The 13095-nt window shown below is 38.6% G+C and overlaps 1 protein-coding gene across 2 annotated transcripts; it reads left to right on the top strand.

Annotated features, from left to right (window-relative positions):
• Window positions 1–889: 889 nt before the first annotated feature.
• Window positions 890–10209, top strand: LOC114457639 (fibulin-7). Of its 2 annotated transcripts, XM_028439635.1 has the most exons (8): window positions 890–1100; window positions 3693–3852; window positions 3948–4118; window positions 4614–4739; window positions 7323–7508; window positions 7594–7731; window positions 9343–9478; window positions 9574–10209. In XM_028439635.1, the coding sequence occupies exons 1-8, from the start codon at window positions 1032–1034 to the stop codon at window positions 9935–9937; spliced, it is 1350 nt and encodes a 449-aa protein (XP_028295436.1). In that variant the 5' UTR covers window positions 890–1031; the 3' UTR covers window positions 9938–10209. The 2 variants fall into 2 exon arrangements, with proteins under 2 accessions (XP_028295436.1, XP_028295445.1); XM_028439644.1 differs by lacking the exon at window positions 4614–4739.
• Window positions 10210–13095: the final 2886 nt, after the last annotated feature.

Below are 13095 nucleotides of genomic sequence, written 5' to 3'. Positions count from 1 at the left end.
GACCACCTGAATAGAAACATGCCTATGCTGTAATAAAGTGAAAGTGATCAGAGTGCTGTCTGTTTATCATCTGATGGATTAATATTGCATAACCTCACGCTTTTCTGCATTACCAATGTCGGCAGCTTCCTGCCTGTGTTTTTTCTGCTTTGTGTGCGGCAACAGTGTTGTTTTTTTATCTAAATTATGGATTTTAATTCTTCTATTTTTAAAGAATTATTCCTCAATTGTGACATTAGTTGTTCTTCAGTTTGTCTGGGATTGTGACTGGTCTGACGCTGCATTCTCCACCCCTACAACTGGAGCACACACTTAGACTGAAATCACTTCGCTTAAGTGAAAATAGTGTATTTATATCCTGCTTCATAGGACAGGGGATCTCTGACAGAGAATGACTGGTTAGGTGAAGCCCCCTCACTGAGAGATATACCAGCTATACCTATCCAGCTTTGTAGTACAAGCTCTTTATGTCATTTGGGAGTAATTTTGTGTTGCTGTGATTTTTTAGTCATTTTGTAACTTTACTTCGTAAGCCGCACAAAACTCCACAATACCACAACACAAAAATAAACAATCCTGGACCTGAAAGTTGCTTTTGATAAAAACTGTCTGAATTGACAGTATGAGTACCTGGGATTGTTTGGGCCTTTTTCAAACTGAATTAACACTGACGTATGTACTAGTTTTTTAACCAATTTAAAAACCGTCTTTGGTACATGTTACCTAATGTACAGTACATTGATGCAGGAGCACAGCTCTTCCATCAACCCCTACCCTCACTGAGCAGCTTTTAGCAGAAAGGAAGTCCAAATTATGTAAAAGGATACAGTTTTGGCCACATTTACTTCAGGTCTCCTTCGCTGATTGGCTCACTGACGAGTAAAGCGAGCATTCCACAACGTTTCCCCTGCTAACTGTGGTCAGCCTCTCACCTGAGGTCTGTGCACGCTGTGGACGGCTCGCTCAGAGTTCACACTGCAGCAAACCCAGCACATCTGAGGACTGAGCACTGGATCGGTGTCAGAGAAAACATGTTTGTGTCCGGTGCAGTTGTCATCACCTTCCTTGCTTTCTGTTCACACCATCATTCCTATGGACAGGTAAGCATGTGGGTTACTGTTATTAAGTTAGTGGATGAACTACAATCATTGCAGAATTCTTTGTATTATACTACCTATTTTCATCATTTCAGTCATGTTTTTCACTTTATTTGCTTGAATAGACCAGTATCCTCTTTCTCTTCCAACATGACCATAACATCCCACTGTGAACACCTTTCCTTTCCATCAGAGAAAGTACTTTGGATAGAGCAAACCTTGAGCTTCAGCAACAACATCTAAGATGGGACTGAATTCCTTCACTGTATCTGTGCTGTGTTACACTAAAAACGAGTTAAACATTTCCAAGAAGCTGCATTAATCTGTGAATGACTCTTTATAGGCTTCATGCATGTGTGCTGTGTGTATAGTCAGCACCCTTGAGGGACATGCACACCTTAATTATCTTTTTCCATTGGAACAGTCTGAGAGTAGCACTGCTCCTAAATGATCTCATTATCTCCATTTTTTCATTCGTTTGTCTGTTAGTAGGATTACATCAAAAGTACTTTACAGATTTTGACCAAATTTTAACCAAATAAATACCTCACACCATGGAAGATCCCACTACATTTTGGAGGGGATCCAGATCAATATACTGATTCTGAATCACTTTCACACTTTGTCATCATTGGTGAGAATTCTAAAATGAATATCTCAAGTCTTATCTGACCTATCTTTATGTAAATGGACTCAGTTATGTCGGGTTGGTTCCTCAGTTACTTCACAAAGTTTCATCCAAATTGGATCTAGATTTCTCATTTCATCGGGATTTTTCGAGAAAAAAAAATGGTGGTGCCCATATATACAGTTTGACCGACTGTATCTTTATTAATGGAAATATAAGTATGAATGATCACGATCAGATCACAGATTCAGATAACTGAGGATATTTGGCCCTTGCCAAAAGTTTTCTCTCTCCAAGTGCTCTCGTTTAGTTTGAATATAAAGTAATTTTAAAAGCGTCTCTGCACTCTTTGTACTCCCAGTCAGATTAAAGTTACTTATAAACTCTCTACGATCATGTAGTTTGGGTTGAAAGAAGCCTTTGACCACTACACTATAAACACAGTCCTCTCAGATTACTAAAGTCTTTCCAAACCCCAGTTTGGCCTAAACAAGTAAGAACAATATTGACCCTGTTACATAACTCATCCTGGAGGAAAACACTAATTGGTTGTCAGTAAACACGAATGAGAGGATAGGTCAGCAGGAAACCATGCTGAAAGAGGCATTGGCAAAAAATAACGATGGTGCCAATTGCTTCATTATTCACATTAGTGGGAAAAAAGTGATGTTTATGAGAAGGTCTTTTATAGTAATCCTCTAATCCACAATCGTCAAGTAAACATCACGCAAGCTATTAGTTTTGATATCTGCCCCTCTCATTTGACTCCTTATGATTACATAACCTTATGTAATGAAGATTACCAACTTCTGCAGACGGTTACACCTAAAACCACTTCACATATGGCACACTGTGCTACTCATAGAGGCTCCTGCTTTCATATTCCTACAGTAAGCAAACAGTGGGATCCCTTCAGCTCAGAGCGAACACCCTGTTCTCTGTAATCAGAGGGAATTTCAGTTCACTCTACAGGGTGTGCGCACAAACACATGCAGCGGAGATGCAATGACTTGCACATTTTAAGGCCCTCGATCCTTCTTCTGCATGTACACACATGAATCACAAAGAGCTGAAGACATTTGAAGCAAACAATGTGATTCATAGAATAAACCCATTACAGAGTGACAATCCATGACTCGGATGAGCAGGTGTCAACCAAACACACAGTTAAACCTTGACCAACATACAGACCATCTCAAGAAGAAAAATGTAATAGCCACAAATGGATTTAGGAGGGATTGGATAATACATTTTAATTGAATGGAAAACTTGAAAAAGGATGAAATGTAGACATACTGCTGAGGCCATGTTAACCTATACAGTTACTGTATGGCAGAGGTGGGCAACTGTTATGATGGCAAGGACCAAAAAACTGAGATTGATTAACATTTGTCAGCATTTAGAATAATAACCAATCTGAGCAATAACTCAGGAATTAACAAACTGCTTGGTTGTTTTTATTATGTTTGATTTGTGTCTTTTACTTGTTTTAAGTGTTATTGTTGTCCGTTTTGTGAATTTTTCTCTTTTTTGGTTGTTGTTTTGTATTGCCATGCCCGGCTTGAAAGGTCACAACAACAAGAAAAGTAGATAAAACCATGGCAAACATTCAAGAAATCTTTATTGTTTAATTGAACAAAACCAAACATTGTGTGTTTTTGTGGTAATTTTGAAGTATATTTTGTGTATTTCTGTTGTTTTGTGTGTTTTTCTTGACATTTTATAAATTTCACCATAATTTTGGTCTTACTTTGGGAGCCACACAAATACAGCAATGAACGCATGAGGTCCCTGGGCCACCAGTTGCCCACGTCTGCAGTACGTCAAGCGCCATGTGGTAGTTTGTTAAAATTAGTTGATTATTTAAATGTTGTTTAATACTGTCAATAAATCATTATACGACATCTGTACTGAAATATTTTATAAAATGTATATAATAGACGTACTTATTTTTTTTATATATCCAGGACTGTCCAAGCAGGAATGAACTCCAAGGCTCCCTGAAACAGGTCCAGAAGCTTTTGTCAGCTCATGAGGCCTCGTATTTGCAAAGTCTACGCAATCTGAAGAAGAAAATAAACTTGTTACAGAGCAACTCAGGAAAGCAAGCTACAAAACACTCTAATAGTACGAAAAGCATTGAAAGCATTTATTTCAAAATAGAGAATAAAACATTTCATTATATTCCATTTTTTCTTCCTACTTACGTACATTTCTACCAGCGACCTGCCCAAAACTCGACACACTGACGAATGGGAGGAAACTCGGCAAGTCACACAGCATTGGTCACGAAGTTCACTTTGTGTGTGACCCTGGTTTTGAGCTTGTGGGGTCAGAGAGCCGGGTTTGTCAGGAGAGCCTGACATGGAGCGGACAACCACCAACCTGCCGAGGTAAGAAATGTCGTCTGTTTTTCCGTTTTTATCTTCCCTTACCTTCCTCTAGCCAGTGCCTCCCTGACCATCACTCATCCTATTATCTAACCCACGGATCAGTTTTACAACCCTGTCATCATCATCTGTGTAACCTCCCTGTCTCCGGCCTTTTTGTGCCCTTTTTCTCTTTCTGTGTATCAAGCATGTCACATGTGCAGATACATTTCATATGGGAACCCTGTGACCCAATTTCTTTTCCTATACATACTTTGGCCATTGTCCAGTGAATACCGAGACATGTGATATTCCAGCCTCTCTCTGCTCTGATAGCTCGCTGACTTGAAGATAGCAGCTCAAAGGCTTTTTGATCAAGATGTGACTTCCCCTTCACTTTAGACGCACCTGACATTTGCAGTATTCTTTTCCAATATTTTCCACTTCTCCAAGATTCAAAGACTTTGCAGTGGGATTCCTCTCTCTCTCTCTCTCTCTCTCTCTCTCTCTCTCTCTCAGACGTCAATGAATGCGTGTCCTCTCCATGCCTGAATGGAGGTACATGTGTGGATGAGGTAAACCAGTTTTCTTGCGTATGTGCCAAAGGCTGGGCCGGAATTAAGTGTCAAAGCCCAGTGCCAACATGTGAGTGTCCTGCACAACATATAATCAGTACTAGACACATGTATAATGAATATGTTTTTGCACTGGGCCTTCAGTCAGGCCAAGGACGTTTTGAAATGTATAGAATGACAGATGGAAATTGTGAAACGTCCTTCAGACAGCTGAAGGAGGCTTGGTAGGTTAGCAATAATTAATCATTCAGACTTTCTACGCCAAAACAGTGCAAATGATGTAGAATAACATGTTTGTAAGAGTCATCCATTCTTTTCACTGCCCAAACCAATAGTATATCCCAGTTTACAAAGTGACTAGTAGGGGATTGAGGAGGACAATTCCAATGGTGGTCCACAAACCAAGTCCAAAAACTGCTTTTTCCTCTGCAGCAATTTTTCGGAAATTTTTGCCAGCAAGACATTTGACACAAAACTTCAGGTAAAATCTGTCCGAAACTAAAATTTAATTTAATTGTCATGCAATATCAAACTTTTCTTAAAAAAACAAAACAAAAAAACCTGTGATCATTCTCACCTGTGAGATTAGTGAACATGAGATGATGGTAACCATCTAGATCAAAACAACAAGACCCAAAGCCATGTACTCATGATGTGCAATTTTAAATAAGCTATTTTCATTGATTCTTGATATAAGCTTTTTTAAATCATAAGTATTTTTAATCTGAAGTGTATGTAACTCATGTTCAGTAGTATGCTACGGACAGATTTTCGTGTACCTTTTAATGTTATCAGCTAATGATAAAACACCAGTAACATTTCATTGCATTGCATTTTGTATTCAATGGTAATCTAATTTGATCTAATGAAATATGTTTTATCTAATCTAATTCAATCTCTATTACATTCGGTATCACCCGTCATGATTTAAGTGTCAGTTGTACACAACCATTAAGAGCTGAGAAAAAGCTAAAAACAAAAAGACTGTGACGATACTATAAACACAAAATGTATTCTTCTATAAAATTATGTTTTTTAAACGTTGTCTGTGGAAAAGCTGCTTCTTAGGTTTGACATTTTCAGCACTGAAAAAAAGAGACACCTTTTCAGCGCCCTTCAAAGCGATGTTTGCCAAAATTCTAATTTTTCTGCTCTGCTGAATTTCATTTGACAGCAACAGTTGTGATTAACAGTCACATTCAGCACGATAGCAAAGTCTGTCAGATTAGATTATTACGTTATGTGAATAAATGATCACTCAAGCAGTAGCGGGCTGTAGATTTGGTGCCTGGGCCATCACTGTGGGATGTTGAGCAAGTCGCTTAACCCTAACTGCTCGTGTTGGATGAAAGCATCTGCTAAATTAAATTGTAATTTTGCAATAACACAACTATGATGTCACAATTTTGTACAATTTAATTTCACAAATGAGGGTGAAGACTAACAAGAATCCCAGTTAAGATGACGTCAAACCTTTAAACAAGCACAACTGTAGCCTCCATGAAAACATACAATATTTTAAGACCAAAGCTGCCAGTCATCCTGAGTTTCCAATCAGAGAATAGGAAAATAGTAATTATTATGGACAAATATTAATCAAGTAACAGGAGAATTAATGATTATTGTGAAAGGCAAATGTGAAATCTGATTGGCTAAAGAATCAGTTCCATTTCTAATGATAGTTTAAAGATTAAATGGGTCCTGGCAACACACAGAGGCAGAGGTGAAAGGAACAGATTACAAGTACTCACATTACTGTAATTGAGTTGCTTTTATGGGTACTTTAGAGTATATTTCTAAATCAGTCATTTTAATTGTACTTAAGTACGTTTTAAAAGAAATAAAGTAATTCATTACATTTCTACACCCAACCGTTACTGAATAAATTATTATTTTTTGTTTTAAAATGATCAACAGACATTGTGAAACGACAAAAAATGAAATGACCTAGTAGACAACAACCAAATGAATTACATTGTAGCCGACCAACCAGTCAGGCACCGCTCCCAAAACAGCATTGAATGCCGGTTATTTCAGCCTGAGATTTTTATTTTTTAATTCTTTTATTTTATTTTTAAAAGTATTATACATTTTGACAAACCTTTTATTTTATACAGACGCCTTTGTGGGAAATAAATTAAGTTCCAATTGTGGAAGATTTCATCTCTTCCTGTTTAAGATTATACATGAGATGTTTACTGTATGCAAGAGAACCGTGGAAAGATTTATTACCAAGAATAAATGTGGGGGTGAAAGTAACTCGTAATTTTTACTTTGAGTACTATTTAATTGAGCTACTTTTTACTCGTACTTGAGTACAATTTCCATCAAGTAACAGTACTTGTCCTTGAGCGTGATACATCAGTACTCTTTACAGAGTAAATCTGACTGCACAAAAACTCAAACCTGACATTTACAAGTATAAACTGGAGCAAATATAAACTCTCCTAAATGAATAGAATAGATTATTGTGACTAAATTACTACAGTTTCATGGAACAAATATTAAAATCTAGGTTATGAATGTAGATCTGTTATTTTGAATGTGTTTAGGCCAGCAGAGAAAGCTTTGCTGGCTCTGACTTTTTTAGTACTGCACAGGTTGGTGAAAACATGAGGGTTTACCTCTACTCTACTCTTCTTCTTCCTTTCAGTCTTTGTCACCATGACAAACACTTCTGCTGCCACCTCTCCAGACACTGCTGCTGCCGCCATCGTACCAGCTGCCACTACTGGGCTGTTTGTACGCCCATCACAATGCACCATCACGCAGGGCACCACCCACTGCACCTGTGAGCCTGGGTACACCATCTCTGGAAGGGACACCAACATCTGCACAGGTACGCCTGAAATAACTCCCATTGTTTAATCACAGATATGCCATGTTTAGAAAGAGATTGTGACTGCGTGTGCTTTGGATTTCAGACATCGACGAATGTGAGCTGTTCCATAACGGACAGGCTGGGAGACTCTGTTTACATACTTGTATCAACACTCCTGGAGGATACCGCTGTTCCTGCCCCAGTGGATACAACGTGACGCGGGATGGGCGCAGCTGTAAAGGTGCACTCTGTTGTACTTACCTGTCTAACTGCATACCATGTGTTTTGTCATTAGTTTTTTGATTTTATAGAATACTATTAATGAATCAACTATATATAGCACTTTTTTGGACACTCAAAGACACTTTACAGAATCAAGGGATTATTCTTACCACACTAAGTGGTGGTAAGCTACTATTGTAGCCACAGCTGCCCTAGGGCAAAATGTTGGAAGTGAGGCTGCCATAGTGCGCCATTGGCCCCTACGACCACCACCAACACTCACTCACACTACATTCATACTAGGCAATGTGGGTGAAGTGCCTTGCCCAAGGACACAATGACAGATACCACTGGATCGACTGTGCCCCACTGTGGCACCTGGAATTCTCAGTGGTCTGCCATCCAACTACTAACCAGATCTAACGAGATGGGACAATGACAGACTGGTATGGCCACAGAAGTACTCACACAAAGGATCCAATCATTCCAGTTTAAAGAGTAACTAAATCCCTGATTTCTCCTGACCAGCCACAAGGGGGGAAATTCAAAAAATGCCTTGGTTGTGGGCGGGGCTGCTGAGCAGTTAAGACACACCCATTCTATACTATAAAATCCCCAAAGAATGATCTATGCTATGCTAACAAGCTACTCATTACTCAATATACAGTACCTCTACCCCCTCTTCTCTCAATTCATCCTACTCACCGCAGATTGTAGAGCCCACAGGTGTGAGTTTTTATAAAAGGGGCGGGGCTAACAGTGCTAGTTTGTGACGCAGGATGGTCCCAAAACATCACACAAGCTTGTTCTCAGCCAATAGCAAAAATCAATTGTAATAGCCAGGTTTCAACCAATAGGGCAGGCACTCTTACAACAAAAGATACCAAATTGAAATATTTAGAGTAAAATGTTGAGACTTAGACCAGAATGAATCAACAGCACTACTTAATACAAAAGTACATTTGTATTCAGCAGAAAAAAAGTGGTTTGGGGGTTTAGTTACTCTTTTAGAAAAACACACTGAAGATGTAGACTGAGTGGCTCCACAGAGAAATCCTACGTATCCTTAGGGGAAATTACACAAACTGCAGAGAACTAAAGGGCCTAAATAACAAGACGCTTAAGTTCAACTGAGCACCCCACCACAAACAGTATAGACATGACAATACAATGCTATGCTTTACTCTCATTTGTAAAAATTTATGAAATCCTCACTATTATTTATTATTTCGTAGATCTTTGGCAGTTAACCTGTTTTCCACACTTAGTACCACTGTACCAGCCATCAGCATTTAGAACACTCAGGATAATCATGCTCTGTGGCATTTTTGAAAGTTTAATGGTCATTGATTAACTGGCAAAAATAAAATTTCAAAATGACCAATTCAAATAATTTGGAACAGTGACATTGTACTGCTTCTGAGGGGTATACCGAGACTCAGAGGGATACAGATTCCCAGGTGTTCATCCTCAATTTCAATTTCTTTTGGAGATGCCGTTTATTTTGTTGCAATATAAAATATTCGATAACTACATTTAAGCATGCACTTCAGATTCAACATTGTTATCAGCAAATAGAGATTCACGTACCTTTCAAATGAACAGGCCTCTTGTGTTTATTTTTCCATAGATATTGACGAGTGTGCAAACAGACAAAACAACTGCACCAGGGACCAGATGTGCATCAACACCTACGGTGGTTTCCAGTGCATCCGAGTAGACTGCCCCAAAATCCCCAATGCTTCATACATCAAGACATCTCCAATGTATGCAACATAGAGTATTTGCTTTTAGAAACAACATTGTCAATCATGTATGGCTTGATTTTTAGTAATTCTCACACTGAACTGTTTGACTTAAGGCGCTGTGAACGTAACCCCTGCCCTGTGGACAACAAGGCCTGTTCCCAGGCACCAAACTCCTTCTCCTACCATTACCTGGCCGTGGTGACCAACCTGTCTGCTCCTCGTGTCATGTTCAGAGTCTCAGCACTGCGTCCAATAGGTGACACGCTTCGCTTCTCCCTGCTGGGAGGAAAACTAGCTCGTCGTCACTTCACAGTCCAACGTTCGGACCGTCTGACGGGCCAGTTGATGCTGGTGAGTCCTGTACAGGGTCCTGCCACACTGGAAGCAGAGGTGGAGATGACTGAGCTGGAGAGACGGGTGCAGCTGGGAAGATACATCACCAAAGTCACCATGTTTGTTTCTCAGTTTGACTTCTAGAAGAAGCAGATCTAACTGAATTCTAGGATAATGCAAACAAGCCTGGAGGAGACTTTTATTACAGTGAGCCAGACTTAGAAGTACAGTACTAGTCAAGCAGTAAAGTGTTTTTTTTATAAAATGCTGTCTAGCAATATATAAATATGAACATGTAATAATCAATACATGTATTCTCTCTTATCCTATTTATTTTTCTGAATTCAGTAGCACATGGACAGTACAGAAATATGTTATATGACCTTCAGCAAAATCATTAAAATCATATAACCTGGTTTCTTTTTCTTCTTATTTAAGAATACCAAACTTTTGAAAAGAGGATTCAGTACAGTTTGAATAGATCATGTATCAAACCAGGGTCCAAACCTGGCCAGCAGGAGAAAATAAAAATGATAGAGAAAACATGACTCAGTGTAAATGAAATTCAACAATATTTGCAGGAGCTTACAGTTTTCCTGGTGCTTATGTCACAAGATTGCAGTCATTTTTTATGTTAAGCTGTTAAAAAACAAAACAATTCTGACAAAATCCTTTAATTCCTCAAGTTATTACATTATTTTTTCCTTAATTAAATAGAAAATGGTCACAAATTCAAGGACATTTAAAGTGAAGATCCTGCTGGAACTGATGTCACTTATATTGCTTTGACGTTGTCAGTTTCTTACATATTTTGTATTTTATGTATTTGTAGAAGTGTAAACTAGGGCACAATGTTAAAATTACTCATTTTGTAATTGAAGAAATTGGAGGTAACATATAGCCAAACATAATACACATAATGCACAGAATGTTAACATTAATACTCAAAGCAACACAAAAACTCAACAAAGTTTCCAAAAATACACAAAAAAAGAATCATGAAATGCACAAAAGGACATCAGATACACAAACCAACAACACATTTACAAAGTGACTCTAAAGACACACACAACGCTCAGAAAAAATACTCCAAATGACAAAAACACACAAAAAAAAACTTCAAAAAGGCACAGATCGACAACAACAAAATGCAAACATATCACAAGAAATAACACAAAACATATGTCACTCAAAATACAGAAAATGGCAGCAGAAATTCCCAAAATGACAGATGAATAAATACACAAAAGGACTCTATAAACACAAAATGGCTAAAAACTCTACAAATCTACACCAAATAGACAACAAAGACAAATCCCTTTGTTCTTTCCTGTGTTAATACTCTGATTGGTCATTATTTTGAAAGCTGACATGAATATTAGTAATGTGGCCCTCGGATCAGATACAATCACATTTTTGTGGCCCCGCTGTGATAAAAGAGGAGCATAAACAAAAAGGGATCATCTATATAAAGTGTCGTCTACATGCTTAGGCTCTGCACTGTGGCTGGAACTCACTGACTTCTCTCCGGGTGAACGAATCAATGGGCGGATGACTGAAATTCACAGACAAAGACAATTCACACTGGACAGTTGATTAGTGAACAGGCTGAAACCAAAGCCAACCTCTCTCTCTGTCTGAGTTCATCTATCTTCTTCAAAGGGAACGTCTTTGTGTCTGTCCCTGTTGGAACCCAAAAGGGAAAACCATTTAGTTAAAAGTTCATTCAAGCTTCATAAGAAACCCATTCTAAAGGCCAACCCTGCACCATAACGATTGATGATGTGTCTACATTTTCCCTCCACATTCGCTCAAACACATGACATCCTTCTAGTGTTGCTGCCCTTACCCTGCCAGCACTGCCACCCCCTGTGTTTTCTCTCACCTAATGCTTATTAGCCAAGAAATTAGAGGGTGGGTTTGGTTTAGGTTAAAGGTACATGGAATCATTGGTAGCCTAACAAAAGAAAAGAAGAATAAGGTTTGACAACAATGGATAAAATTAGCATGATGTGAGCAAGCATCCAACAGAATCAGATCCATCCTTTAATCAAATGTACAAAGACATGTTCCCCTCTATTGTCTGCCTTTCATTTCCTATACACAGCATAGCAATGAGCTTATAAGCATTTTGTAACCTTGGTGCAGCACTGCCCCCTGCTGTCAGACACCTACATGATGCCTGTTCTGTCTGTGAATGATAGAAGAGCCCTCCAGTGTAGTTTAAAAATAAAACTTTTAAACTTCAATTACCGTCTAAATATATCATTATGTTTAAGACTTTTAAAGGACTTTTGTTTGGTGAGTAAAATTCCTTGTATTGTCTGAAAACTCTACTTGGAAATAAAACTGGTTCTGATTCTGATTTTTCTAAATCAGAATCAGAATCAACTTTATTGTCCAAGTAATATATGTTATACACACGAGGAATTTGACTTGGTGAACTGTGCTCTCTCTAACAGTGTAACATTAAAAAATAACTAGAAAAAATAAATAAAAAATATAAACATAAATATAAACAGTAGTTAGACTAATATGTGCAAAACTAAATAAAATAATGACAAGATAAGATGATAACAATAATAATAATAATAATAATAATAATAAGATAATAGTGCAGTAGTGCATTGAAGTGTAGTGCAGGTGAACATTTAAATTAAATAATATGTACATGAACATTCTCAGTGACAGATTGATCCAGGGTTATGTTTAGTTTCATGGTTATTTCACAGAAACAGGTCTGACACTCTTTGACTGTTTAGTGTTGATCAGAGGGTAGTTTTGGCATACAGTGATCTGTAGCATGTGCCGGAGGGGAGGAGTTTAAACAGATTGTGTGCAGGGTGGGGGGTCTGCAGTGATGATACCTGCCCGTTTCCTGACCCTGGACAGGTATAAGTCTTGGATGGAGGGCAGATAGACACCAATGATGTTTTCTACAGTCCTGATTATCCGTTGAAGTCTGTGTTTGTCTAATTTGGTTGTAGATCCAAACCAGACAGTGATGGAGGTGTAGAACATGATCAGCAGCTCCTGGGGCAGGTTGAACTTCCTCAGCTGACGCAGGAAGTACATCATCTGCTGTGCCTTTTTTCTGGTTGTGTCTATGTGGGAGGTCCACTTCAGGTCCTGTGAGATTGTGGATCTCAGAAACATGAAAGAGTCCACGGTAGCCACTTTGCTATTCAGTCTTTCCTGCTCAGTCTTGAGCGGGTTCAGTTCCAGATGGTTCTGACTGCACCAGAGAGCCAGCTGTTCCATCTCCCATCTGAAGGCAGACTCGTCCCCATCGCTGATGAGAC

The sequence above is a fragment of the Gouania willdenowi genome, chromosome 3 (assembly GCF_900634775.1).
Source record: "Gouania willdenowi chromosome 3, fGouWil2.1, whole genome shotgun sequence".
Lineage (NCBI taxonomy): Eukaryota > Metazoa > Chordata > Actinopteri > Blenniiformes > Gobiesocidae > Gouania > Gouania willdenowi.
Note: the sequence above shows the minus strand (reverse complement) of the source record. Positions and strands in the feature narration are given on the sequence as shown.